At 36.8% G+C, this 25,405-nt stretch overlaps 1 protein-coding gene across 8 annotated transcripts in view; it reads left to right on the forward strand.

Moving 5' to 3' along the window:
• DLGAP1 (DLG associated protein 1) overlaps positions 1-25,405 on the forward strand; it is a 404,747-nt gene that overhangs the window by 254,054 nt on the left and 125,288 nt on the right. For all 8 annotated transcript variants that reach the window (XM_015617826.3, XM_015617825.3, XM_015617829.3 and 5 more), the window contains one exon: positions 10,608-11,633. In XM_015617826.3, coding sequence (XP_015473312.1) covers positions 10,680-11,633 — 954 coding nt within the window. In that variant the 5' untranslated portion in view covers positions 10,608-10,679. The remainder of the gene's footprint in view (positions 1-10,607; positions 11,634-25,405) is intronic.

Genomic DNA, 25,405 nt, shown 5'->3' on the forward strand with positions numbered 1-25,405 from the left:
AATTTAATAAATTTAATAAAATTTCTTTATTAATGTTTCATGCCAGCAGTGTGTGAAGTTCAGACAAGGCTAGTATAAAATAACAGAGTCTGGTGCTTTGGTATTCCCTCTGAGCCCCCAAGAGTGAAACATGCAGTGTATAAATGCCTAATGTGCTGATGAAGTCAAACATCTTTCAGGAGTAAGAAGTTTATTTACCATTTTGTGTAGCTCAGCACAGTGATTTGTGATGAGCTTCTGTATAGAATGCTTGTAGTGAAGAGAAATCATCTTCAAATCTGCATTTCTTACAAACATGGATGTGAAGTTCATGCAAAAGCATTTTAGGTGGCACCTAATACAAGGGTACCACCACCATACTCCTCACAGTGGCAAAGCTTCAGAGTGAATCCTGTGTGGTTTCATCAAACTGATAAAAGATCAATCACAAACTGTGGAAGTTAACAAGTCACAATTGAAGTCTGTGGCATTGCAAAGCTTATAAGCATGTTTATTAATTTTTCCTGTTTGGCCATCCTACATCAGATTATTATTCATAATAATTCATCTCATCAAATAATTTTTTCAGTTATTTTTGCCTCTAATTGATTTAAGAGTCATTCTGAAAACCTTTTCTGAAATGTTTAAGCTATGTTCATTGTTTACAAAATATTATTTCTCTGAATAGTTTTTACCCTGCTTGCAGGGGTTCATTAGTTTGTATGCAGTAATTAAGTATGGTTTTGATTTTACCTGTATATTAATAGAATCCTTTTCTGGTTCTTTATTGGATAAACATAGTTCCTACAATTAAATTCTTATCATGTGCCATTTGTATGCAGAACTAAACATACACAAAAGAAGTTCAAGATAAACTTCTCAAAAGTATTCTTTAATCTTTAAATCTGCTTGTTTCTAGGTATGTGCAGACCACTGGTTCTATTTATTGGAAAATGAACCTCCAAAAAAAAAAAAAGAAAAAAAGAGGCATGGACATAATAGTAGCAAATTCCACATGCATAAATAATAGCAGAAAAGTCTGAGATTTTTTATTTTTTTTTTTACTTTTGCATGTTTATGATCAGAATCATATCCAAAAATGAAATTTACTATTACATGGGTTTTGGAAAACTTTTAAATTATCGCTGTTATAAATGAATAGATTAAATGTGGCTGGTGGTTTGATGGTTTAGATGGAACTGAATGAAGGCCCAAAACAGAAGACAAGAAGTTGTATCCTCAGTTCAAGAGCAGGATTATCTCCCAGGGGTGATGCATCCACTATCTTGTGGTATGCCTGGGGAAGAACATTTTCCCCACAGACTAACTCTTCCTTTTGCTGACACAAATTACTCTATGACATACTTGATAAGCAACTTCTTGAAAGTACCGGTAATCTTTTTCAGACATTCTTCATAAATTAAGATTTATTTCCCAGTTTGTCATAGCTCAAAATCATTTCATGAGATTCTGTGAAAAATAGTCCTCTTTAAAAATGGTTGCTATTTCATTTTCTTCATAACTAAAATCGCTTGAGAGAATATTTGTGGTAAATGTTTCTCTCTGAAAAGAAGATTTTTATGTTTCTTATTATTTTTTAGGACAGTAGAGGTGAAATGAGACAAGCTGATTTGAGCAAGCAGCTTAAGAGTTATGCCAAATCTATTTCATAGCATTGCTATAAAACTAGAAAGTATTTCCGTTTCATCTAATGTGTAACAACAAATATTGATCAGTTAATGTAGCCATCAAATATAAGGTGGTTAAAGTTATTTAACTGCATTTATATACCACAGTAAATATGAGGGTTTGGTTCACCTTTCAGTTGTTTGTGGGCTTTTTTAAACCTTAAATTCATGAAGTTCAGTACTATAGCCATATTTTAGGGAATAAATAATCCTTTACTCTCTGCCTTTTTATCAGGTGTTTCATATTCAGTGCCTAACTGAGCTAACAATGACTGTTTTTGACTTTTAGATTGAGCTGAGAGGAACAGGTGGAAATTAAAAAGATTAAGTTTTGATCTAAGCATGACTGTTTTCTACCAACCCAATGAGTTTTCTGCCCTGCTGGCTGAGCTCTTTTATCTTACACCTTCAGAGAGGGTTCACTCCTGTTTCTCCCAGGAGTCAGTTTTCTCCCATGTAGGAGTTAGCTGGTCTTGCATATGAGCAGAGCGTTCTTGGCACCATGTGCCTCTCCTCTTTTCATACTGTCTCACTGGAGAAACCTGGCTTGGGCACACAGAACTTGGAACATATCCATGACCAAGCAGGGTGATCATAGTGGTGACATTTTTTGCTTCAGTTAAAGCTCCATAATACCCAAAGTGACTATGAAGTGAATTTTCCAGGATGTTCTTACTCATAGGTATGATGTTGGACAGTTTCTCTGAGGCTTTGCAGGCTCTTTCTGGTGGCTAGTGAGGGTAACCAGTGGGCTAATGTGGTGGTTAATATGGCCTGTATTGTCATTCTGTGAAAAAAAATGTCTTCACAACTCCTAGCCTTGGTCTTCACAGAGCTTCTGTAGCATTTCCATGGAGTTTCTCCAGTAAGACACTTTCATTAGTTTCTGGGCTGACACCAGGTGTTCAGGGAAGGCACCATTCAAACAGAGCTACCAATTGAAAGCCAAGATAGGAGACCATCTGCAAGAATAGAAGTTCTGGTGCTTGTATATTTTTGTAGCATCCACTTTTGCTTAGACTTAAAATATCTTGGTGAACTTGGAAGAATATTTTTTCAAATAAATCATTGCTATTTCTGCTAAATGAGGTCAGGGTTTGTAGGACTGAAGCTGTAGACAGGGTCTTGTAAAACTATGTTTCATAAAATTGAGTTGAGTGATTTTTCATGGAGCAAGAAATAGTCAACATAATGTTTTACTTGATTTTTAAATAGCAAGGAATAAAAAGCTTAAAGACAGTTTGAATCATGAGATTTCCTGGTCAAGACCAGCAAAGTCATGTAATTATGCAATCACACTGTCACTGCCATCATAGAAACCAAAGTATGGATTCTCAGGTTTCTTGAGGGGGGTGTAGTGCATAGGACTAATGTCAGTTCCCTGGCTTTACAGTGAATATTGTTCTTTCAACGTATGTGAAGAAAAGCTCTAGAGAGCATGAAAAGCTGTACCTCAGGCAATAATTTAACTGTGGTACCTTTCACATTGCCATGCTGCTGAATTGCAAAACACTTAAAAAACTAGTAGAAAGTGAGTTCTATGCAGATGGGATTTGTGTAATGTTGGTGCAAGGCCTGATTAGCAGCTTCCATTAGATCCTTGTCAGTCACTAGTTGCTGTAGTGGCTCCTAGACTTAGTCAGCTGGTGTCCTTACAATGAGGATCAAGAGCCCGTTTTAGTACAAAAATGTCCATTTTCACTATGTGACCACATTGAAGACCAAAAATTTATTTGCTTTTGACAGGAAAAGTACACATTGAATGTAGGTTTTACCAGCTGATCACCTCACTCCTACTAGAAAAATAAACCTTTGACATTCATAACTGACTGACTTGCAGGAATCTAGATACATACCTGATATGTCTGTATCTGCATCATTCATTTAATGGTGTATGTTTTATGGCACTGTGATAGCCCCTCTATATTCATCAGATGCCAGTGCTATAGGAATGTTTGACTGGTCCCTCATACATGCTTCCTTTTGTTATCCAGAGATAGTAGAAGACACTCATATCATGTTGATTATTTGCAATTGATAGGAAGTAATGACTATAATCCTTTCATTTTAAGAAAGCTTCTGTGAAGAAAGCAAGCAAAATAGAGTTTCAAACTTAGGTGCAACAATAGGGTACCTAAAAGAGATTATTAGCCCAGGTAAGTACATGTTAACCTTGTTCCAAATTTTGGTGTATCTTCCTTTTCATACCCTTTTGCTGTTTCCCCAGACAAAGCGTTCTGGAAATGCATTGCAAGTTCTGCATTAAAAAAAAAAAAAATTAAGGTTTTAAAGTTCATCATCCCCCAGACTGAGAAGGTTAAAATGCAAAATCTAAATTTGGGTATGAGGTATATGCTTCAACACTGCCCATATGACATTTATTAAATGATTCAATTTAATATATTATTTTACTTGCACATTGTACAGACGTAATATCCTGTTTATTTTCTTTCTGAGAGAAGAAAATGTCTATTGGCAGTTCTGAATTCACAACAGGCTCTCCAACTGATGTGCTGTACCTTATCGAGTCAGACTGTCCTACACCACAGGAAAGTAATGAGCAGTCTAATTGCACTGTATTATTACTCACTGAAGCAGATCAGAATTTTTTAAAAGTTGACTGTTAATTTGCGTGCAAATCAGGAGAGTGGAAGAGCAGACAATCACAGTTTAGTACTTCTTTTTGTAGAGACAAGATCTTTGTATGCAATCCTGCATATTGCCAGTCACACTCCTAAGAGGATTGAAAAAAAATCAGTGTCTTTGTGTCAAAATTTTGCTGACATATTACTGCTAGAATCTTGCAGACTTTGTAATATATTTAGATATGACTCAGAGGTTAATTATGTGTTAGGTTACCTTAGTGACTACAGATTTCGTGACACTCCTAGTGGCAAATCAACTTGCTTTTAGCCACAGAGATGAAGAAAGTAAAGCCAACCCCAAGACTTTTAGGCACATACTGTCCTGGTACTGACCACCACAGTTGCTCTCCGAAAGCTCATGGTTAGAAGCAGTAGTTCTAGTTTCTACTAGAAACTAGCAGTAGTTTCTAGTAGAAATGTAAATGTGAAACTTGTCACCACAAATATATGCAAAATAAAAATTGTTGGATGCAGACAGAAAAAAAAACCCATCAATTTTTATTATGCCATTGGTGGAATGCCTCTCTCCTTCTTTTTTTCCTGTAAGCATACCTTTCACAAGGACCTCCTCACAGATCAGCTAAAGCTTAATTATGTTTTTTTCCCCAGTTACTCTCACCTATTGATCTCTCCATGCACTTGGAATGAGTTGACTGGCCAATACATTTCTTTTTATGCCTCCCTGCCTACTGTTTAAGATTAAATTATATTGTAAATACCACTTGCCTGGTGTGATTGCTGACACAGAAGCAAAAATTAGATGTTCTCTTGAGAGTTTTACCCAAGGCACTGAATTGTTCATATTACATGCCAAAATGTATTAGGAAGATAATTTGAGACCTCATTTTCTTTTGAACACCTTTAATAAAATATGTGGATAGATGAATTTTAGAAAATGTATCCTTTTATTGATGACTAGATTTTCATTAATGTGAAGCAATGTAACCAAAAGGCCACACATAATGGCTGCAAAATATCAAGACCTTTGTGATAAAACAATGTCCTGCATGAGGAGCATGTAGAAGTTTGATTCTCACCATAATCATATTTTCCATTTGTTTGTAAATTTTGAGAATTGGGGAAAGGAATTTCACTAAGAATGTTCCATAGTGTGGGATTAAATAAATAGGCAAATTCTGAGAACCTTGGGAGTTTAGTATGGAAATCAGAACCTATCTTTGTTTACCACAGAGCATAAAATGAGAGCACAACTATAAACAGTACTGCTAAGAAGCACCATTGATTCAATTTGTACACATGATTAAATGCCCTCCTCACTCAGAGCTGCACATACACATAAACACATTATGTGTTTACATTGCCTTTCACCTCCATCCCAGTGCTTCAGTTTCTGGACCTGGCAGACACCTGAAGATTCAGAAGTGCTGTGTGACTCACTGAATGGTATCTTAGAAGAACCACATTCGCCAAACAATAAAAGAATCAACATCCCTTACGCCTTGGTTTCTGAACAGACAAGGACATTAGACCCAAGGTGCTGTGGCCCTGATTATGCTGAATGAGAGTGTCTCTGCTGGTAATCTCTCTGTTGAAGAAAAGAAGACTTCCTCATGGTTGAGGAGGAGTGGGTTAGATACCATGGAGTCAAACTTGACATCCAGAAGTCCATGGGCCCTGATGGGATGCAATGCACCCATGAGTGTTGAGGGAACTGGTGTATGTCATTGCTAGACCACTCTCAATCATCTTAGAAAGGTCATGGCAGTCAGGTGAGGTACCTGAGGGATGGAGGAAAGCAAATGTTATCCCCACCTTCAAAAAGGGGCAAGAAGGATGACCCAGGCAACCACGGGTCCATAAGCTTGTGGAATGTTGACCCTGGCAGGATGTCTGGTGCCCACAAAGTCATTCTGTCATTCCCCTCCATGATTGGACTCAGGAGAGAAGAACAAAAGTCTCATGAGTTGAAATAAGGACAGGGAGAGATCATAAACCAATTACCATCATGGGTAGCAGTCAAAACAGATTCAGCTTGTAGAAACTAATTGAATTTATTACCAGTCATAATCAGAAGAGGATAATGAGAAGTAAAACACCATCCTCCCACCACTCCCTCCTTCCTGAGCTCTACCTCTTCCCCCACAAGTGGTGCAGGGGAGACAAGGAGTGCTGCTGCTCAAGAAGAGGAGTCCTTCCTCTGCTCCAGCATATTCTGCATTCTGCAGTCTTGTTGGATGAAGTTCAAGGGGCTCTGGGGCATATCAGTAAATCTTTTATAAGACAGAAGGTTGAACATATATCTAAGGGAAAGAATATGTTTCTCAAACGTGTTTTATGAGTAAATTTGGAGCACATGAGTAGACAATATAGTTAAACGAAATTTGTAGAAAGTAAGATGATTTCTGCATTCAGGTTTTATTATTTTGCATTCATTTTCATTTTAATTACATAGAATTTAAATAGAAAATTTTCTAGCCACTAGGTTATTCCAGGAAATTGTTATGTATTAGGGACACCACATTAGGGACAAGGATGAATATATTTGTAGCCTTCTTACCCAGGGCATCCTCAAGAAAACAAAAGCAAATGTAACATGAATGCTGAAAGTAGTAAGAATTCTTCAGCCTTACAGTGCTGTATCTCTTTAATATCTCCTTTATTCCTATGCCATCAAGTACTTTTTGGTCTATAGAATTGCTGTTTGCATTGTTTATCAATGTGTTCATCAATTGTCTTGCCCTATTTCATGAGTAATTAAATGTTCTTATTTTGGCCAAAAAAAATCCAATAAAGTAAAAGCCTTAATTGGCTTCCTCTCAGCTACTCATGGCATGATCAGATAGCCCTGTCTCCAGCTGTTAATTGCACTAAACATTGATGTATAGGTTCAGCCACCACAATTATGGAAAATTATGCATATTCTTTGAAGAATACAGATGAAATCAAAGACTGTAGGATCGAAATTTTTCTAGACATATATTAACATGTTAAAACAGCATTGAGATGTGAGAGTGATTTAGGTTTTATATTTGGAGTGATTTGGTGCAGAAGAGTTGTCCACTAAATACTTACAAGAGAAGCAACACTTCTTTCTTCAATGTTGAGCATAGTATACTTATTCCTTCCTTCCTGGAAGGTGCAGTATGGTCCATGGCTGGGATTTTTCCTAATTCATTGCACTTTCAGTGCTGTGGTAGCAGTAATACAGTTAAGGTAAAATGAAGCTATATTCTAGTAAATGCTTATATGGGATTTTAAATCACAATTTTCATGATAAAATAAAATTTTTCAGTGCTATTGTACCAGGAAAAAAAACCAAAAAACCAAAAACAAAAACAAAAAAACAACAAAATAAAACTCTTTTAATGCACCCAGAAGTCTAGGAGAATAAAATACCACTACTCCTTGTTACACAGGTTGGTTTATCCCTTTTGGTTTTGGCTTGAATTTTCTATCACTCTCTGGGTTTTGCTTCTTCGTTTGTTTCTTTTTTCTTCCTCCTCTTTTAAATATGATTTTTCATAACCTTTCACAAGCATTTTCTCTGTTGGTCCCTTTATCAGTTCTTCTGATTCCTTTTGGGCAGATCATCTTATCTATATTCTGCTTTTTTCTCCAGCACTTCCTCTTAAAAGATCCATTGACAGCTCAGACTCAAAATACATGTATTTTTTCTCCTAAACATATCCATCCTACTTGCCATCCAAGCTCATATAGCAGTGCTTAGCCAATCTTCCTCCACAATTTTTTTAAAAGCCTGTCGCTTTCTCTCTTTACAGACAAATGTCACTTTTCATAAGTTTTTTCACTTTTTACCACTTCTTGCACATCCTCCTTAGCATCCATATTGATAGTCCATCCAAAACACAGCTGGTAACATGGCTGCTCTCATTGGTCAAACGTCTTTGCTTGCCTACATCTTTTAAGCTCATTTTTAGTTGCAAGGTTTTCCACAACATTCTGTCCCAGTCTATAAATCAGGTCAAGTGTTTCCTGATCCCAGACATTTTGCTGTATCAGTATATTAAGGCTACATTTTCTTAATAATTCCATTACAACCTCTGTGCCTGTCATGACTTCACTATGCTGTAAATTATTGGTCATTTTGGTTTTTTGCCTACATATACTCTTTTTTCCACAGTATAGGAAAAAGTCATAGCCACTCAGATAAGGAAAAAATTAAAGTAAATCTCTGTTTTAGGGCATGTCCCAGTTAATTGTACTCATTCAAATCCTTCTCCTATCTTTGAGGCAAGGTTTAATTTTTTTTATCTTATATAGCACACTAGTCTATTTTTAGCCTTAAGAGAATTTATCAATCATCTTAAGGACCGTTGCATGACTGCAAATGGATTTAAGTTAAAAAAAAAACAACCTGGCTGAAGTTTTGTTTTCATAAGCCTTGATGTATAAAAGATATTCATAAATAGCAAAGACTGGACTGTTTTTTATTTGTTCTCTATATCCTTTAGAAATACTCTTTTTGATGGGGTATCTTTGTTCAAGTCATATTCGCAATTACCTAAGTAATTAATATATTACTACATCCCTTTGGATGTTTCTCGATTACACAGACTAATAGATCATATTTTTAAAACTATGGTAGGGATGTAAAATTCTCTTTAGAAGTGCTAAGAATTGTCACTGCAGTATAATTGACATCTACATCTCCCTGAATATTCTATTTTCATGCTCTTAAAGGTGCCTTTAGCCATTCTCCTCTTTAGGTAAATCAGTTAGCTTAACCATTTGAAATATTTCAAGAGCCTTTTGTGGTATTTTGAAAACTTTTTTTTTAATTCAAGTTCTCCTGAGAAGGAACATTTTCTGCATTGCAGGAATCTAGTGAGGGGGGATAAAATGCAGGACATCCAGATTAGCTTTGAAGCATACTGAAAAAAACTCCTCTTTGGCTTGCTGCAGATTCAGAAGAAAATAAAAGTTCTGATGAAGTGCAGAGCATACTTTTCCAGACCTACATTAACTTAATGCTATTTTAGAAAACTTCATTGTTACCAGTTTGCCAGTGGGTACATTGGCATATCTACAACCTGTTAAAACATGAACTTTAGCTGAGAGAACACTGGGGGAGCATAGTGGAAACCTGTTTCCTATGTATGTTTATCCTTGCTCCAAGAAAGATCTCAAGTGATACATTTCCAAAAGTATTATGTGATTAGCTGTGCCAGAAAGGAATAAAGTATCTGAGTGACTCCTATTTCAGTGCAGTATAAGAAAGCATCCTCTAAGGAGTCCTCTGCCCTCCAGCTTCCCAGATGACACCATGAGACTGCTTTGCCACACCTGAAACCTCATAATTTACACATTAGTAGCTCATAGTCTGCATCCAGACTTTTGCTAGAGTTGAGGGCTGAAATGAGGGCATCTTCCCTCAAGCAGAGTGGATATTATATCACTTGGGATGAAGATTTCCATTTTCAACTTGTTGTAATCCATATTCTACAGCACTGTGAGTCACTTCAGGGACAAATAACTGCAATCAAGAATTAAGTGTTATTGTTATTAACTGTTATTTTTGTGTGCCATGTTTGGCTATCCCAGGTTTTTTTAATGGTAGGAGTATGTAGGGATATTTGAATGCTGTTTAGTATAATGAAAAATTATCGAGAAAAACATCAAGTTGTGCATTAGCAGAATAAGATGGGGTTTTTTTTAGTGAGTAGGAGCCAGTAAATAGTAAATACAAACCCCAAGGATATATAAGTTGTTAAATAGTTGGTTTGGCTTAGTTTTGAGAGTTAGTGTAATTTATTGTTATTTTATTAATAATTTGAAAATAACTTAGAAAAATAATGTTTTGCTGTTGTCTTGAGATGCTTACACTCAAGGCAGATGGCATGGAGATTGAGTAAAAATATTCATTGAAGCTAGAGAAAAGTTTCCCATTAATTGCACCACGCTTTGTATTTGGCCCAAAGAAGCCCGGAAAGCGCTTCATTAAAGAAAAGATCAAAAGTCCATTTGGCCTTGAAAATGTGCAGATGAGCAGTTAAGGCATCCTGGGAGGTCTATGTCCATGAATGTGTTCAGGACTGAGGTTTTAGGGTAGAGCTGGCAATACCTATCTTGCTTTTCATATTGGAAACATTTTCTTGCGCCTGTTTACAGCTAATGGAACAAGATAACTTTTCTTGTGTACTGCTTAGGTGTCCTTATCTCTGTGTTTGACGTGGGAAAGATTAATGGATAAAACGAGTCTGAGAATGTTTATTCCAATTACTTTTACAATAAGAAACAAAGAATGCTGAGCATTGCACATGCTGTCCTCTCAGCTTGAGAGTCTTATGGTTTCTGTTGTATTTCTTTCTTCTAGGCCTTTCTCTGAGTTCTGCCTGCCGCACAGCCATACGTATTAGATGACTTTGGGACTCGTTTTGCATCAGCGATGAAGGGATTATCTGGCAGCCGCAGTCACCATCACGGGGTTGCCTGTGACCCTGCATGTGACAGCCTGCCACACCACCAGGACAGGAAGCCATATTTGTTAAACCCGGTGGAGCCCCACCCCACAGACCACCCTTACTACACTCAAAGGAACTCTTTCCAGGCCGAGTGCATGGTGCCCTACAACGATCAGATTGCCAGCAGCACGTTTCCCCGGAGGCATTACAGCTCCCACCATGAACTCAAGGACGAGTGTGCTCTGGTTCCCCATGGAACTGCCAACAAGACCAACCGCATCCCTGCCAACCTTTTGGACCAGTTTGAGCGGCAGCTGCCCCTGAATCGGGATGGCTACCACACACTGCAGTACAAGCGAACTGCCATGGAGCACCGCAGCGACAGCCCGGGCAGGATCCGGCACCTGGTTCATTCTGTCCAAAAGCTCTTCACCAAGTCCCATTCGCTGGAAGGACCATCCAAGGGCAGCGTCAACGGGGGGAAAGCAAGCCCGGAGGAGTCACAGACGATGAGGTATGGGAAGCGCAGCAAGAGTAAAGAAAGGCGATCAGAAGGTAAGCCCAGATCCAATGCATCAGGATGGTGGAGTTCAGATGACAACTTGGACAATGATGTTTGCATTTATCATGGTCCCAGTGGGGTCATGACCATGGGAAGATGCCCTGATCGCTCTTCTTCCCAATACTTTATGGAAGCCTATAACACTATTAGTGAACATACTGTGAAGTCCTCCAGAAGCAATAATGATGTCAAATGCTCTACCTGTGCAAACCTGCCTGTGAATTTGGACTCCCAGTTAATGAAGAAAAGCTCTTGGTCCTCTACATTAACCGTGAGCAGAGCCCGTGAAGTTTACCAGAAAGCATCAGTTAACATGGACCAGACAGTGGTGAAGGCAGAGACGTGTCAGCAGGAACGGTCATGTCAGTACCTCCAGGTACAGTGTGGAGAACTGATTGCTGTTAACTGTGCTCTGCCTTGTCTCAGGTGTTTGTGGGGGATGGAGGTTTGCTCTGATGTCTCAACTTTCCCCAGAGGTCACTGATCACCAAACAAGGGGGCTGCTGCTAAAATTAAAAAATTATCAGCTTTTTTCTTTTTTTTTTTTTTTTTTTGGGTCCAGAATTAAGTATTTCAAAGTAACACTTCATGTTAGAACAGGATTTTTTAATTTTTTTTTTCATTTGGGAAAAATAAGACCTTTCTGTGTACCCTTTGAATTTATAAAGCTGTCACAGTAGGGGTATGGGGGAATTTGATGTTTTAGTGCTTTCATTTAGCATTACAATGTCAATTAACTGAATGTTACTAGGATACAAATTCTTTGATTTCTGTAATTTCAATTTCGCTTTCATATAGTGCTCATTTTTTATGAAGGCTTTTGAGACCCTTTTGAGAAACTATGGGGTACCTTAATACTTTCTCCAGCAGGAAAACAACCTACTTTTCTTTTTGCCTTAGAATATAAATTCTCTTAAAACAGTTACTGTAACGTGTCCAGATTTGTTTATCAGGCTATTCCTCTTTTTTATGGCTCTGAGTCAAAAATAAAAAATCAAAAGGTTGAAATTATTGCTTGTTCTGATTATACATTTTAGGAGTACATCACCTACTCCCTCACAAGCTGTTTGCAGTTAATACAGCGTCACTATTTTTCACCAGTATTGTATCTTTAAATGTCAAGAATCAGATGTCTCCTCTTGGAGCTATCATACTGCCGGTGAATGTTTGTGGCAGGAACATGGATCAGAAAATATTAAAACTGTTTCATTCTTAGGAGAGCTGTGGATAGCTTTTATGCACTTTAAAAGAAGCACTTATGGCACATCTAAGTGTGTGTGTAAGATGGAACAACGTTGCACAGAGAAGAGAGAAGACCATGAGGAAAAAAGAGGTTTGATAAGATGATTCGGTTTTTAATTTTAATATAGTGGGACTCTTTTCTATTTGTATAGAACTGTAGCAAGTTCTGTCATATGGGTGCTTTAATGAGACAGTCAGCTTCCACATTCTGTTGTTTAAGTCAGTATGCAGAGAAAGCGTAGGACTGAGGCATCAGCATTTAAAAATTGATCTTAAAAGGTTTTATGGAGTGTCATGCAAAATAATTTTGAATGCCAGCGTCTAGGATTCTAAGTCTTAAATGTAAAGGAATGGATATGTATATTTTCTATCAATTGTTTAGGAGAGTGGGGTGGGGGAAGAAGGGGCAATACAAATGCTCAGGGTGTTTACAGCTCTGCGTACGGGCTGGGGAGGGAGAGGGGTTTCAAAATAGTCTCAGGTTGCAACCTTTTGAGGTTTTGTGGGTTTTTTATTAAGTATCTTCTGTGTGAATTTTGTGAGTAAGAAGAAATCATAACTTTAGGCTTGATTGTTGTGGTTACTTTGAACCCTGAGATTTCTTTTGTTAGAATTTTTGTTTACTCCTTCAGCCTTCTCTTGGGTTTAGATAAAATAGCTGACAATTCAGTATGTGACCAGATGGCTAGAAAAGAGTGAAAAACTGTGCCAGCATCAGCTTTAAACGAACACCTCCATAGGGACCTTTAGATAATGTTTAACTGACAGGAATAGACTCCTCAAGTGGAATTAGAGGACATTATCTGTGTCTGTATAAAAATATGTCCAACAATTGTCAAGGGCAAGAATAACTAAATTCTCAATTAGAATAACTACATTCTCACTGTGTTTCTCATTCTCACTGGTAGTTCTATTTCAGTTTCCACTTAATTTTGTTTCATTCTTTCTAATTGCATGCCACTATAAAATCAAGGGAAATATTTGAAACTTTTTTTTTTTAAAGGCATCAGTTAACATTGGAAGTAATATTCAAACAGAGTACAGTAGATTTGAGGAAGCAAGTCAGGATTATTCTTCTCTCTTGGCAGCTTGAAAGCATGACAAATGCATATGGGTATTTAAAAAGTCAGTCTATTTTGAATGCATTCCATTGCTTTTCTCTTCACTATATCACTTTATCATTTTACACTGCAAGCCCTTTGGGGCTTGGACTTTGTTCCCTTTTGTGTTTCCACAATGCCCAGCACAATGGGGCACAGAACCTAACTGAGGCCTTTTGTCTGTCCTGCAATATAAGTATATATTAACAGCAGCAGAGTTCTACTCTGTTAGTGGGTTGTAGAGTTACTCTGTGTATCTGTTATTTTCCAGGTGCCCTTCTCATTATTGTACCAGAAGGCTGGTGTCCTATGTTAGAACAATTGGAAAGGCACAAAATGAGATGAAAGCTGCAAATTCACAACACTGGACAACCCTGATCATTTAATTTCATTGTTATGATGCTGCTTTGTTGCTTTCTTTAACTCACTTAATGTTAAATAGGTGCTTTTATTAACTTGCTTGTTATTTAAGTTGTTGTCTATGGTCCAGGACATAAACTCTGATCATTCAAAGAGCTTGTTCATGTAATCTCCTCTTGTCACAGTATCTGAATTCAATGAAGGAGTGACTTTTTTTAAACTCAGGGTACTCAGGATAATTTTCTTTATCCTGATAGATCAGAGTATATCAGAGATCACAGGTGACATTGACTTCACATTTGTGTGTAAGGGCTTTTATCACAAAAGTATCTGCATGAGTTCTCAGTGTAAAGACATGGAAATAACAAACAATTATTTCACTTGCTGTGTTATTTTCCACTTAACTGTTCTGTGGAAGGAGTTGGCAGTAGTTTGTATTACAGATGGGCTTATTTCTCATGATTTGGAATTTGGATCAAGTGCAGAGTCCTCCTGCATTGCAATGTCTTTCTTTACTGCACAAGGCTTCACTTCCAGCCCTGGTGCTGAAGCATAGTGTCCATCCTTGGAATTCTAGGGGAGGCTTGGGTCAACATTGTGCATCTTCTGAAACAGATATTATCCTAGAATAGTCTAAAGACTGTCAAGCAAATCTTTTTCTCTTACCTGCATTTTGGGAGTGGAATTGCATTTTTATCTTCCATTTCTCCTTTCAAGAGTGAGCAGCTGGATAGTAGAAAGATAAAGTTCTTCTTTTGAGCTGATTTTCATTTTAGGAAAGTGCTACTATTTGATACAGCTTTACAATTGGACTACAGTGAAGGAAGGCAAGAAGGAATTGTTCATTTTTTATCAAAATGTTTCTTTAAAATGGTTTCCTTCCCTTGAAAGAAAAAAATTTAAAGCAGTGGACAGCCTCTACTTCTCTGCTAGCTTCTCCTCTGGAGAAAAAAATGAAATTACAAATGAGAGGCAAAATGTAAGCAGCAGTCCTTTGCTGTGAACAATAGGGTCTAAATTCATGGGGAGATATTTTTGACACTCTTGTTTTCTATGAATTCGTGAATTTTGGAGCTAATAGTGTATCAAATTCACAGCAGAGTTTGTCTCTGATTACAGTTTTGCCATTTAATGTTCCCTGTAATTACCATTCCTGTTTTCCTTGGTCCATTTGTTAAGAGACTGAGAAAAATACAAAGAATGATGTTTTTCAAATGAAGTTAATCTTTTCTTATATGGGTCAGTCATAAGTTTTCTTTTCAGTGCAACTGATGAGACTTATATCAGTTGTGTCAGACACTGGAGGCTAAGGATGGAAATTTTATGTCTGAAAAATGAAGTGCAGAAGGTGGGGCCAACAGTACAGTCGTTCAACCTCCACATTTGCTTTGTTTCTCCTTTGGTGGGATACTGTGAGAAATGCTATTAAAAGTATAAACCAAGTTTCTGGGTGTAATAAGAATTTTCTGGTGACAGAGGTTCTGGTTAGTACTGCACTCTTTCTTGGGAGGAGGTTGCCTGTAATATGCATTGATATACAAGATGTAGAGCTAAGAAAGTCATTATCCAAATGACTTGTTTTCCATTCTCAGGACAAGGCACAGTTTCTTAGGAAAGACAGCTGAATTCCAGTCCCAGCCAGCCTCTTTTTGTTGCCTGTGTCCATGGATGACCAAATAGACCTAAGAGTCAAGGTGCTAATAAGGACCAGTAAGTGTAACGTGATTTGTTAGCATGGTACCTTACCTTACAAAGTTTTTATCCTTATGGCACAGCAATTTAAGTTAGATGTGATATGCTAAGTTTATCTATGCAAGTTTTTCTGCAATTTCAGTTTGTGTTTTCCTCATTTATGGTGTTTGCATTTCAAATGCAACTACCATATTCAAATTAATCTTCCAGGATATCCTTATACACACACACACACACACACACACACACACACACATATATATATATATATATAAGTTGTGTTAACATCCATTAATGTATTAATATCTATTTTCCATTTTTCCTGTATCTGATGACATTTTTAGCTCATATTCCATTATAAATTGAAAATTAATGAAGCACATGTTATTTCTCTTTCAGTTTTCCAGTCAGAACTGCAAAGTATAGGAGGTATAAGTTTCAAGGTTTTTTGATGAGCCCATGTGAAAGATAATTCTTAGTAAAGCTAGTGAAACCATTTGGACAAATGTGATATTGTCTAATGTGTTAATGTATTCTAGGTCAACTTTTGGAAAAACATTTAGAAATTCTTAAATGCTCTTGAATTTAAAAAGAACTAGTATATAAGCATATTAATAATGAAAAATATATTCTCAGAAAGCTAATTCATTTTGGTTTTAAAATTGTGAGCTGGGTAATATGACTAATGCCTATAGCTAGGGAATTTGTGGGAAATATAGATTATGTACAAATAGCTTATTTACAAAATGTATTATTACTAACAGATCATTAAACTGGCATCTTGGTTATTTTAGTCTACCTGCAAACCCACCCAAGGTGTGATTGCTATACTGAGAGAAATATGTTGGAGAGTATTTCAATAAACTCATCTTCCTCATCATCACAGTCCTTTAATTTAGCTAAAAAATAAAACAAACAAAAAAAACTCCAAAATTGTCAGCTGTGTTGGTGATAATGATTTTGCCACTCCTTTCACCTTAACAACTGGTGTGTTCTTTTTTGCTTAATTGAAAGCTGTGCTGACCTTTGGTGTCTTGAGTAATGGGGGCCTCCTAAGTGCAAAGAGCCCTCCACCAGCAATTTCAGCTGCAATTTTATCTGCCAATGTTCCGTAATTTTCTGTCCTTTAGTTTTATTGCCATCCTGTAACTTTTAAATATTGAATATACTGGCACTGACCTTATTTTTTCCAGATTAACTTGAAATATTGTCAGTTCATTCTGTTAGCATTCCTACTTTCTAATAGTGCATCCATTAATGAACAAAATTCTGGCAGCTGGAACCTGTTGCTGGCATACTATTTATAGGATTTAGCAACCTACTTGGGTGACACTACATTACATATACTGTTAAGTCAGAAATGTTTACTAAAATTATGGCTGCACATAAGAGCTGACATTTGGTATCTATTTCAGTTCCTTCATGGCATGGATAAGGTTTGTTTCAGTCATGGATCTGGTTCCTTTCTGTAGCTTTAAATATTTGGAGTATTCTGAGCTTATCCTTTTCAGTAATTTCACTGTAAAAAAAAAAAAAAAAAAAAAGTAAAAAAATCTTCAAGACAAGTCAAGCTCAGCAAAGAGGATCATTTCAATCTGAGTTTGAAACCTTAACTTTTATTGTGGAAACACATGAAGAAGGTGGGAAGAATACACTGGGAAATGATACATTTTCCTCAGTCAGTGAAAAGTTCCCTTCACCCAGTTATTGGGTTGGGGTTTTGTGCTTGTTTCAAGAATGGAATTCACTGTACAGATCTTGAGTGAGGAAATACTACAGTGCCAGAAGAGTGGTTTGAGCTGAGTTATTTGCCCACAATTTTTGTTCTGCTTTACAAATGCTGTTGTGCTGTTCTTCTTGCACAGGTGAGCTTCTGTCACTAGTGAATTAAGTAATAAGAACATCACTCTGTTGTATATTGCTTGTCCTTTCATCCTCTTACCCTGAAACTGTGCAATAGGCTGTCTTCTTTGGGCTCCTGATGGATATGTATTTCTCTCACCAAGGACTAAGCAATGTGTCATGCAGTTGGATAAGGCATTGTGACAGTTCTGAAGCCAGGGCTTCCAAATACAGTCTCTGAATTGTGTCCAGGAGTCTTTTATGCAAATAAGTTTGTGTCTAATTTTGCTTTGCTGACATAACCTCAGCCTGATAACCAGTTTGTTAGGAAATCTTTGAGGTTTCCTGGTCTGTAGCAATTCAGTTTCCAGCAGATGAGAGTCAAGACGATGACCCAGATTTCATTTCCTATGGGACACTACTGTAGAACACAGGTGACCATTTGGTGACCATTTGGAGTCGCTGAGAAGACACACTATGATGTTCTGAAACCAGTTCAGTTTCCTTACAGCCAAATGAAAGCTTATTTCACAGGTGTATAGCATTGCTGTAATCTACAAGAAGCCATTGTAAAAGTGTCAGTGAAGTCTGCCCACTGGCCACTACAATGTGACAGAAGCCAACAGCCAGCAGGAGATGGCAGTTTAAGGGCATCACTTAGAGCTGCTGCCTGGGAGAGCACATTAGCAAAGCACCAGAGATAACTGATTTACAGTCAGCCAAAAGAAACAGCATAAGAGCTGCTTCTCAAAATGCTCTCCCCACCACATCTCTTTTCTTCCAAGGATACAGATTCAGCTACATGTTCTCCACCCACTAGCCAGTTTCCTGCTGTCTGCTTGATAGTGGGCTTGTGCCTGTGTGTGTGAAAAAAAGGCAAAATGGCATCTCATCTAACACTATTGCTTTGATGCCAACCAGTCCTGTATGCAGGTGTTGAAGTGACTCATCACAAAAGAAGATATAAAGAAGAAATGAGAGAACATTTCTCTATTGCTAGTCCTTGTAAGTGTCCTTTAAAGGACTGGTATTTGTGTTAGCAGTCATCCTTAATTGGGCAAGAAACCCTGTGTCATTAAAACCAATGGCACTGAATGCTTCAAGGGTACTGCGAAAGATGAGCACGAATGCCTGCCCTCTGCCACTGGAGAATATCATCCACGAGTATCACTGAAGCAGTTCTAGTTTGAGGTCCAGGCCAAAAACCCTGATCTGTGACCTTCAGTCATGTTCACCTCAGCTAACAGATGTGGGAGTTGCTGTTTGGCTTCCTTTCTGCATAAGGTGTTTACAGGTGGCAAACTTGAAAGGCAGTGAATTGGAATCATTGTATTGGTGTGCCTCTCTTCATGGTTGGTTGGATTTTTACCCACAAACCAGAAGGAGAAAAATTATCTGGAATCAAGACATGGTAATTTCATCTAGAAGACACACATTCCTCTTCACAGAATGGAATATGAATCATATTGACGAGCCAGTGGTCAAGACACCTTGTGGTGAATGAACATCATAAACTGGAGTGGTGCTTGAAGAATTTTGTCTATTGGCTGACCCTCTCAGGATTCATACTGGTTTTGAAGACTTTCCAAACTACTGTTATGTGAAAGAAGATTTCAGTTCTTCACCCTGTTTGTTCAGGTTTGATGCAAGGGGTGGGCACAGGATAGAGGAAGTAATGCTTCATCTTGGACAGGTCTTTGCTCTGGTGTTAATTCCCCTCTTGTAAAAAAATATGGAAATAAGTCAGCTAAATTAAATTAATTTACAGTAGAACAGGATTGCTCAAATAGTACAAGCTAAAGCAAATGTTGCTGCAGATACTGAGCATATTAAATTTATCCTAAATAAAGGAAACCCTCCTAACTGCCTTTTTTAAAACACTTGAGGCTTATTAAACATATATTCTTTTTCTGCTTTCTAAGGCTTCCTTTTTTTTGCATACTTCATTGATTCTTAACATATGCACATTGATAGAAAGGCTACTCATCCTTATTGGTCTGATTAATTCAATATTCATGAGTGCTAGGAATAGGCTCAGTAAGTGGAAGACAGTAATTGAAACTTCCTTTAGAGCATGCAGAAGAGGCATAATAATGGCTAAGAAGACCAAATTGCATGGGTTTGAAAAATCTGCACTGAACAGTCATTAGGCATTGTTCTTCAGTAGTGTGATTTCATTTCATTAAGAATTTGCATACTAATAGAAAGCTAAAGTTACAAGTCTACTGCTGTGAGTGATGGTTAGCCACTCCTTCCATCCTTTTGTTTACTTCTATAGTCATCCACATTGCTTTGGCAAAGCACAGGGAGAAGCTTTAATGATTTCAGCTGCAATAAACCAAAGCAAAGTAGAGATCAATAATGAACTTAATTTGCTATAGAGACAGTCTGTTTGCTATTTCATCCAGCAAGGTAAGTTAATAAGTATTTGGGGGGGAAAAATGTAAGAAAATTACATACTCTAATTTAGTTTTTTAGAAATGGAATAAAAAATATTTTCTTTATCTTTGTCATTACAATCTGGGCTTATTTCACATACTACTACATGTGACATTATGAAGTGAATGTTTGACGATTGTGAGGCCAGTATACCTGTTTGTTTTGTTTCTTTATAGGGATCCTAGACTATCTATTATAAAATCCAGTTCCTTTATATCAAAAAATACATTAAAGGAAATTACAAGTCAGTACAACCTGGCTAATGACAAAGTATGAACACTTGCAGAGCAACATAAATTTAGTTAAAGATTGGGACAGATAATCTATACACTAAATGATGCTAAATCCAGGTAAGATGTTGGCTAGTAGCAGTACTTCATCTTTATAGTCTGCTCTGTTTACAAAAGCATGCTATATCAGCCATTTAATCGAAAGAAAGAAACTGTTGTCAGGCTTAGTGGTCATACATGCAGCAATTTATTGCCAGGAGTTTGCTGAAGTTTTAAGTTTCAGTAAGTTGCACAGCTCAGAGGCCTTTGCTGGATATTTTCTCTTTCTATTCAAGTAATAATGGTGTTCTTTTTCACTATGCATTCTGTATAAGTGAAGTACACTCTTGACTTCGAGGCTTGTAAAGATTTGTACATGAGTTTAAAGATAGAGAATGAAATGTTTCCAGGTTCATTATTACTTCGATAGTGTGAATAATAATAGTTCTATTTTAATAAAAACAATGTTCATTGTTAAATCTGAGTCCAGCTCTTACCCCTTTTTCATGAGACTAAAAACAATCATGCTAGTGATGCTCTCTGTTGATATTCTGATACTGGAAATTGCCAAGGTAATTGTATAATATGATTTTCTTAAAAGCATGAAACAGCTTTATCTCAAGTATGTCAATCTTAATCTCATTAATCCTCTAAGGCAGAAGATACTGTGCATTTGCACTTGTCTGCAGTGTAGTATGTGACTTTGCAAGGCATAATATTGGCCATTCAAATAAAATAAGAGCTTTTGTGCAGACCCCCTGACTGAAAAAAATAAGAGAGCTGGAGGTTCACATAAACATTTCTCTCAGCTTTTTTTCGAGACCAACAGAAGAAATCACACTACAGGATGTGTATCATATGTGTGGTACGTACTGTACCATATGTGTAGAAACAGAATGTATGAAATAATGATTGAATTTATTTTTGCAGTTTGCATTTTGGAGAAGGCTTTATGTTTTACTTTTTTTCTCATAATATGAAACACTTGGTTGCAACAGTGAACTGCACTGTTTGCATGAGCTGTTAGAGCCATGTCTGTTACAGCCAATACCTTTGAGGCACCAAAAAGCACTCTGAAAATCAGGTCACTTCTTTTAGTAGGTATTGCTTGAAGTATTTGACTATAGGCACAGCAGTATTAAAATGTTGACATTATTTTATCTGCCTGAAACAAAAGGAAATGCTGACCTTTTAGGGTTATTTGTCCTACTCAAGTATGACACAGACAGATACCCTTTCATAAAAAGTATTACAATTGTTAATAGCTGAGGCAGAACTTCTAAAGTGTTTCTTTACCCTGCAAATGCTCTTTATCAGTTATATGATGCCTCACAGTTTTCTCCTACACCAAATTCTGGAATCAGGGTTTCTTGCTCTTGTGAATGTGATATAAGAAATAAGAAAAAAATAAGATAAAGGGGAGCTGGACCCATATTTTCATCTAAAAAATCAATTATATACTGAAAACAAACAATATTTACTGTAAACAAACAATTATTACTGTAAACAAACAATAAAAAAGTAAAAACAATATTTAGAGGAAAAGAAACCAGACTTCTTAAATACCTGCAAAAATAAAAAACAAAAACAAACAAACAAAAAACATGGTCAAACTTTATGATGTAAGTTTTAAAATAGCTTTTTAATCAAATATCCATTACATTCTTGTAATGCAGCTTTGTCTAGGCAGGTAAGATAGTTTGTACAAACATTCTGGATTCCTCAGTGTGTTCTGTGAAATTAGAAGCATATCTGGGTTGGTATTTCAGTCCGTTCTCTCAATCTGGATGGCTTTTTAACCACAGCTATCTTTTTCTCTTTGGTTTGCCCTTAAACCCATAATATGGAAATGGAAGTTGAGCCACTTTTGTGTTATTTCCTTTGGTTTTGCACACACAGGTGACTTCCAGTACTCAAACCAGCCAGTGGGTTCGTGGCACTCACTGAGGCTGCTTTGCCCTGGTCTCTGTATGAACAGCTCAGCTTTCTTTTTCTGCAACTAGTGTTTCTTAAAAAGTGGAAAAACTACTAAAAATGTGGCTGTTCTTTTCCACTTCACTGATAGGAGGAGAGCTCAAACTGGAAACTTCCAATCATGTCATACAAATTGAGGGACTAGAGCAATGCATTCAAACCTCGTCACAGTACACAGTGTTTGCATGTGTAAATAGAAAGTTTTGGGGTAAATCCATTGCAACCAGAATTCAAAACCTGGGCTGTTGTATCTAAATAATTTTGAGAAGTTTTGGGATAAAAGGTCTTGAACTTATACGTGGTGTTATTGATAACAGAACTCAATTATTCCAAAGTAAGGGTTTCCACAGTAACTATATCTCCTCACTTGTACTGCAGCTATAAACCACAGCATTAAATTTAAATGTGTATCTATTATTTAATAAAACTACAAGTGTTCAGCTTGCCTGAATTATGGGAGCTGTATGAACATTGTAACTTTATTTCCCCTTTTTCTCCATTAAAGACACCAACCTTAACAATATACTAATAGTTTATTTGGTGCATTAAAGATTAATTCACTAATTTATCTTTATAAGAAAAAGATCTTCAATTAAAGCATAATGAATAAAATATTAAACAGATCAAAGTGCATATCCTCTGAGAATTCACAGATTCTCTATATATTCTGACTTCGGTATCTAGTAGCTGCCTAAAATCTGATTGGAAATACGCCATTACAGGTTTTAAACTGCTGACTGAAGTCTGATCATGGCATCAAAATATCAGCAGAGTTTGAGTTTACTAAACTTGTCTTAAATTCTTTTTTGTATGAGTGATTTGAAAAGTCAAAGTTTTACACTGACAAGCAGAAGCTGTATGTTCCAAGTATGAATATAGACAGTATACTCGCTATTTGACGATATTCCAGGCCTAGAACTAATGCAAGAGTAAGACCTGAAAAACGTTATACTCTGTCTTTCACAAGTGGCTAAGGGAGGAATGTAAATACTTTGTAGTCTTCTGTATCAAAAGTAGAAACCTCTTCTGAATGTTTCCTTCATTTTGAAAGTGTCAGCTTTCCAGATGTGGTGTCTAGGCATAAATTAGAAGACACAGAATGGAAATACTGCTTCTTCTTCCTTTTTTTGTTTTTTTTTTTTTTTATGTAGAAAAATATTAGAGATGTTCATTCAATCCTGTTCTTCCAGTAGATTCTGTTAAAACTCATTGTTTTAGTTAAAGCTTTACCCTATCCTAGAAGAATATTTCAAGTGTTTTTATAAGTATTTATTCAGTACTATCCTATAGATGCACAATTCTGCATTTCATCATTCAGTAAGAAAACAGGACTTACATATACTGGAACTATATTCCTGCCTTAAGGAACTGAGATTCTTTGAGCCCAGGAAAATAACTTTTAAAAGAAACAAAACAAACACACATAAACATACAAAACAAGCAAAAACACACACACACACACACATTAAAAAAAAAAACCTCAAACCCACAAAAACAAAATTTGAATGCTAGTGGAAGATAAAAATTGTAGAGCCATTAACTTAAAGACAACATGGAAATTTACTTTAAAAATCCACAGTGTAATTACTTTAAAAAGCCACAAGAATTAGGTAAATAAATCATGGAGCAATTGAGAACAACTAAGTAATGAGAAAGAAGACTGGGTCTTAAGAAGGAATATTGATAAAGGTGCAATCTAGAGTAGATCTCCTGGATTAAATCTTCAGTCCTTTGAGGAAAATACTGAAGGTCCAAGTGAGTTGCAAAGCTGGACTTGACCAAGAGAGAATGGGGAGAACAGAACACAAGAGGAAAGATGGACTGTTAGAGCCTGGCAGCTTAAGGAAGGCTCTAAATCATTATGTCAGAAGCAGGAAAAGAAAAATCAATGAAGAAAGAAGGTTGGCAAGGTCTTGGGTTTTGAAATCATCAGGAAACAAAGCAAATGCATAAGTTGTGAATAGTTTAATTAATAATATAATTAATTAATTAATTATAACTAGTAATAAGCCTATATAGACTTAGGACCATTATGTGTCTTTGTTCCTTTGTATAGAACAGTGAATTTAGGGTTGCAGTTTACAGCAGTATAGATTGATAAAAGGCCATAAAAATTATTTGTATTAACAGTAATATTTGAAAAGCCTTACAGGCTCTGGACTTAGGCTTATGTTTGTAGTGGGAATCAACAGCTAAGCCGTTAGCAAGCATTGCAATGTTTTAGCTTTGGTTGTCTAAACAAACTGGCACATATATGCTCTAGCTGAAATCTGCAATGGGATTCACAGGATCCTCAGCTGAAGGTAAATGTTGATGAAAAACAAACTTCTCATAGAAAAGATTATTCTGGTAGGTGAGAGTATTTATAAGTCACTAGACAAGTTTCATAACCCAGATTCATGCCTCCCTATTTAATGTGGCTTGTAAGGTTTTCTGAGCACTATAGCTATGGCTGGTTTAGAGAGTTGATTCACTGAGAAGAATCAGAGAAGCAGAAAACTAAAAATTCACAACTGCTTGTATTTAAGTCTAAAACAAAATTTGTTTAACTAAAAATGCCTTTTGCAGGTTCACCTTTAGATAAAAATGGTGTTCCTGCAAAATAGCTTCAATGACTCTGCTCCACTGCATGTTGTTTCTGCAGTTGGAGGAAAGAGAAGGATGCTAGCTTATGTGGTCAGAAGAGCCCCAGGAGCAGAGGAAGGGAGAGAATGGGTGGGAAAGAGCACTCTGTTCTTTGTTATGTCTCAAAATCTTATGAATACACATTCCCACTGTTGCAGATTTCCAGTGCAACAAAAGAAGGGACAGCAGTGACTTTAGTTCAAGAGAAATAATGCACATCATTAAGGAGAAGAAAAAGAAGGGAATAAAGGACTCAGACACTCAGACTAACGGAATTCAAAAGGAGGCTCACTGCAAGCTGCAGGTGTGCAGTTGCACCAATTAAGCTGCAGAAGCGCTAACAGGAAAATTTCACACTTGCAAACCTACTTTTGTGATGATTAGTGCATAGCTCCACTAATTTGAAATGCATCTTGAGCCAAAATCATCCTGGTGAGTGTTCCTGTGTACACTCTGTCAGAAAAGATTGTCATATAGGGATTGATACTTCAGCTTTTGTGCCTCCCCAGAGATGTTCAATATGTTGAGCTGAACCAAAAATACTCTGATCTGGTTTATAAAGGCTTTGAATTAAAATAGCTGAAAAACCCCAAGATTTTTCCAGT

This window comes from Parus major, chromosome 2 (assembly GCF_001522545.3).
Source record: "Parus major isolate Abel chromosome 2, Parus_major1.1, whole genome shotgun sequence".
In the NCBI taxonomy this organism is placed as follows: domain Eukaryota; kingdom Metazoa; phylum Chordata; class Aves; order Passeriformes; family Paridae; genus Parus; species Parus major.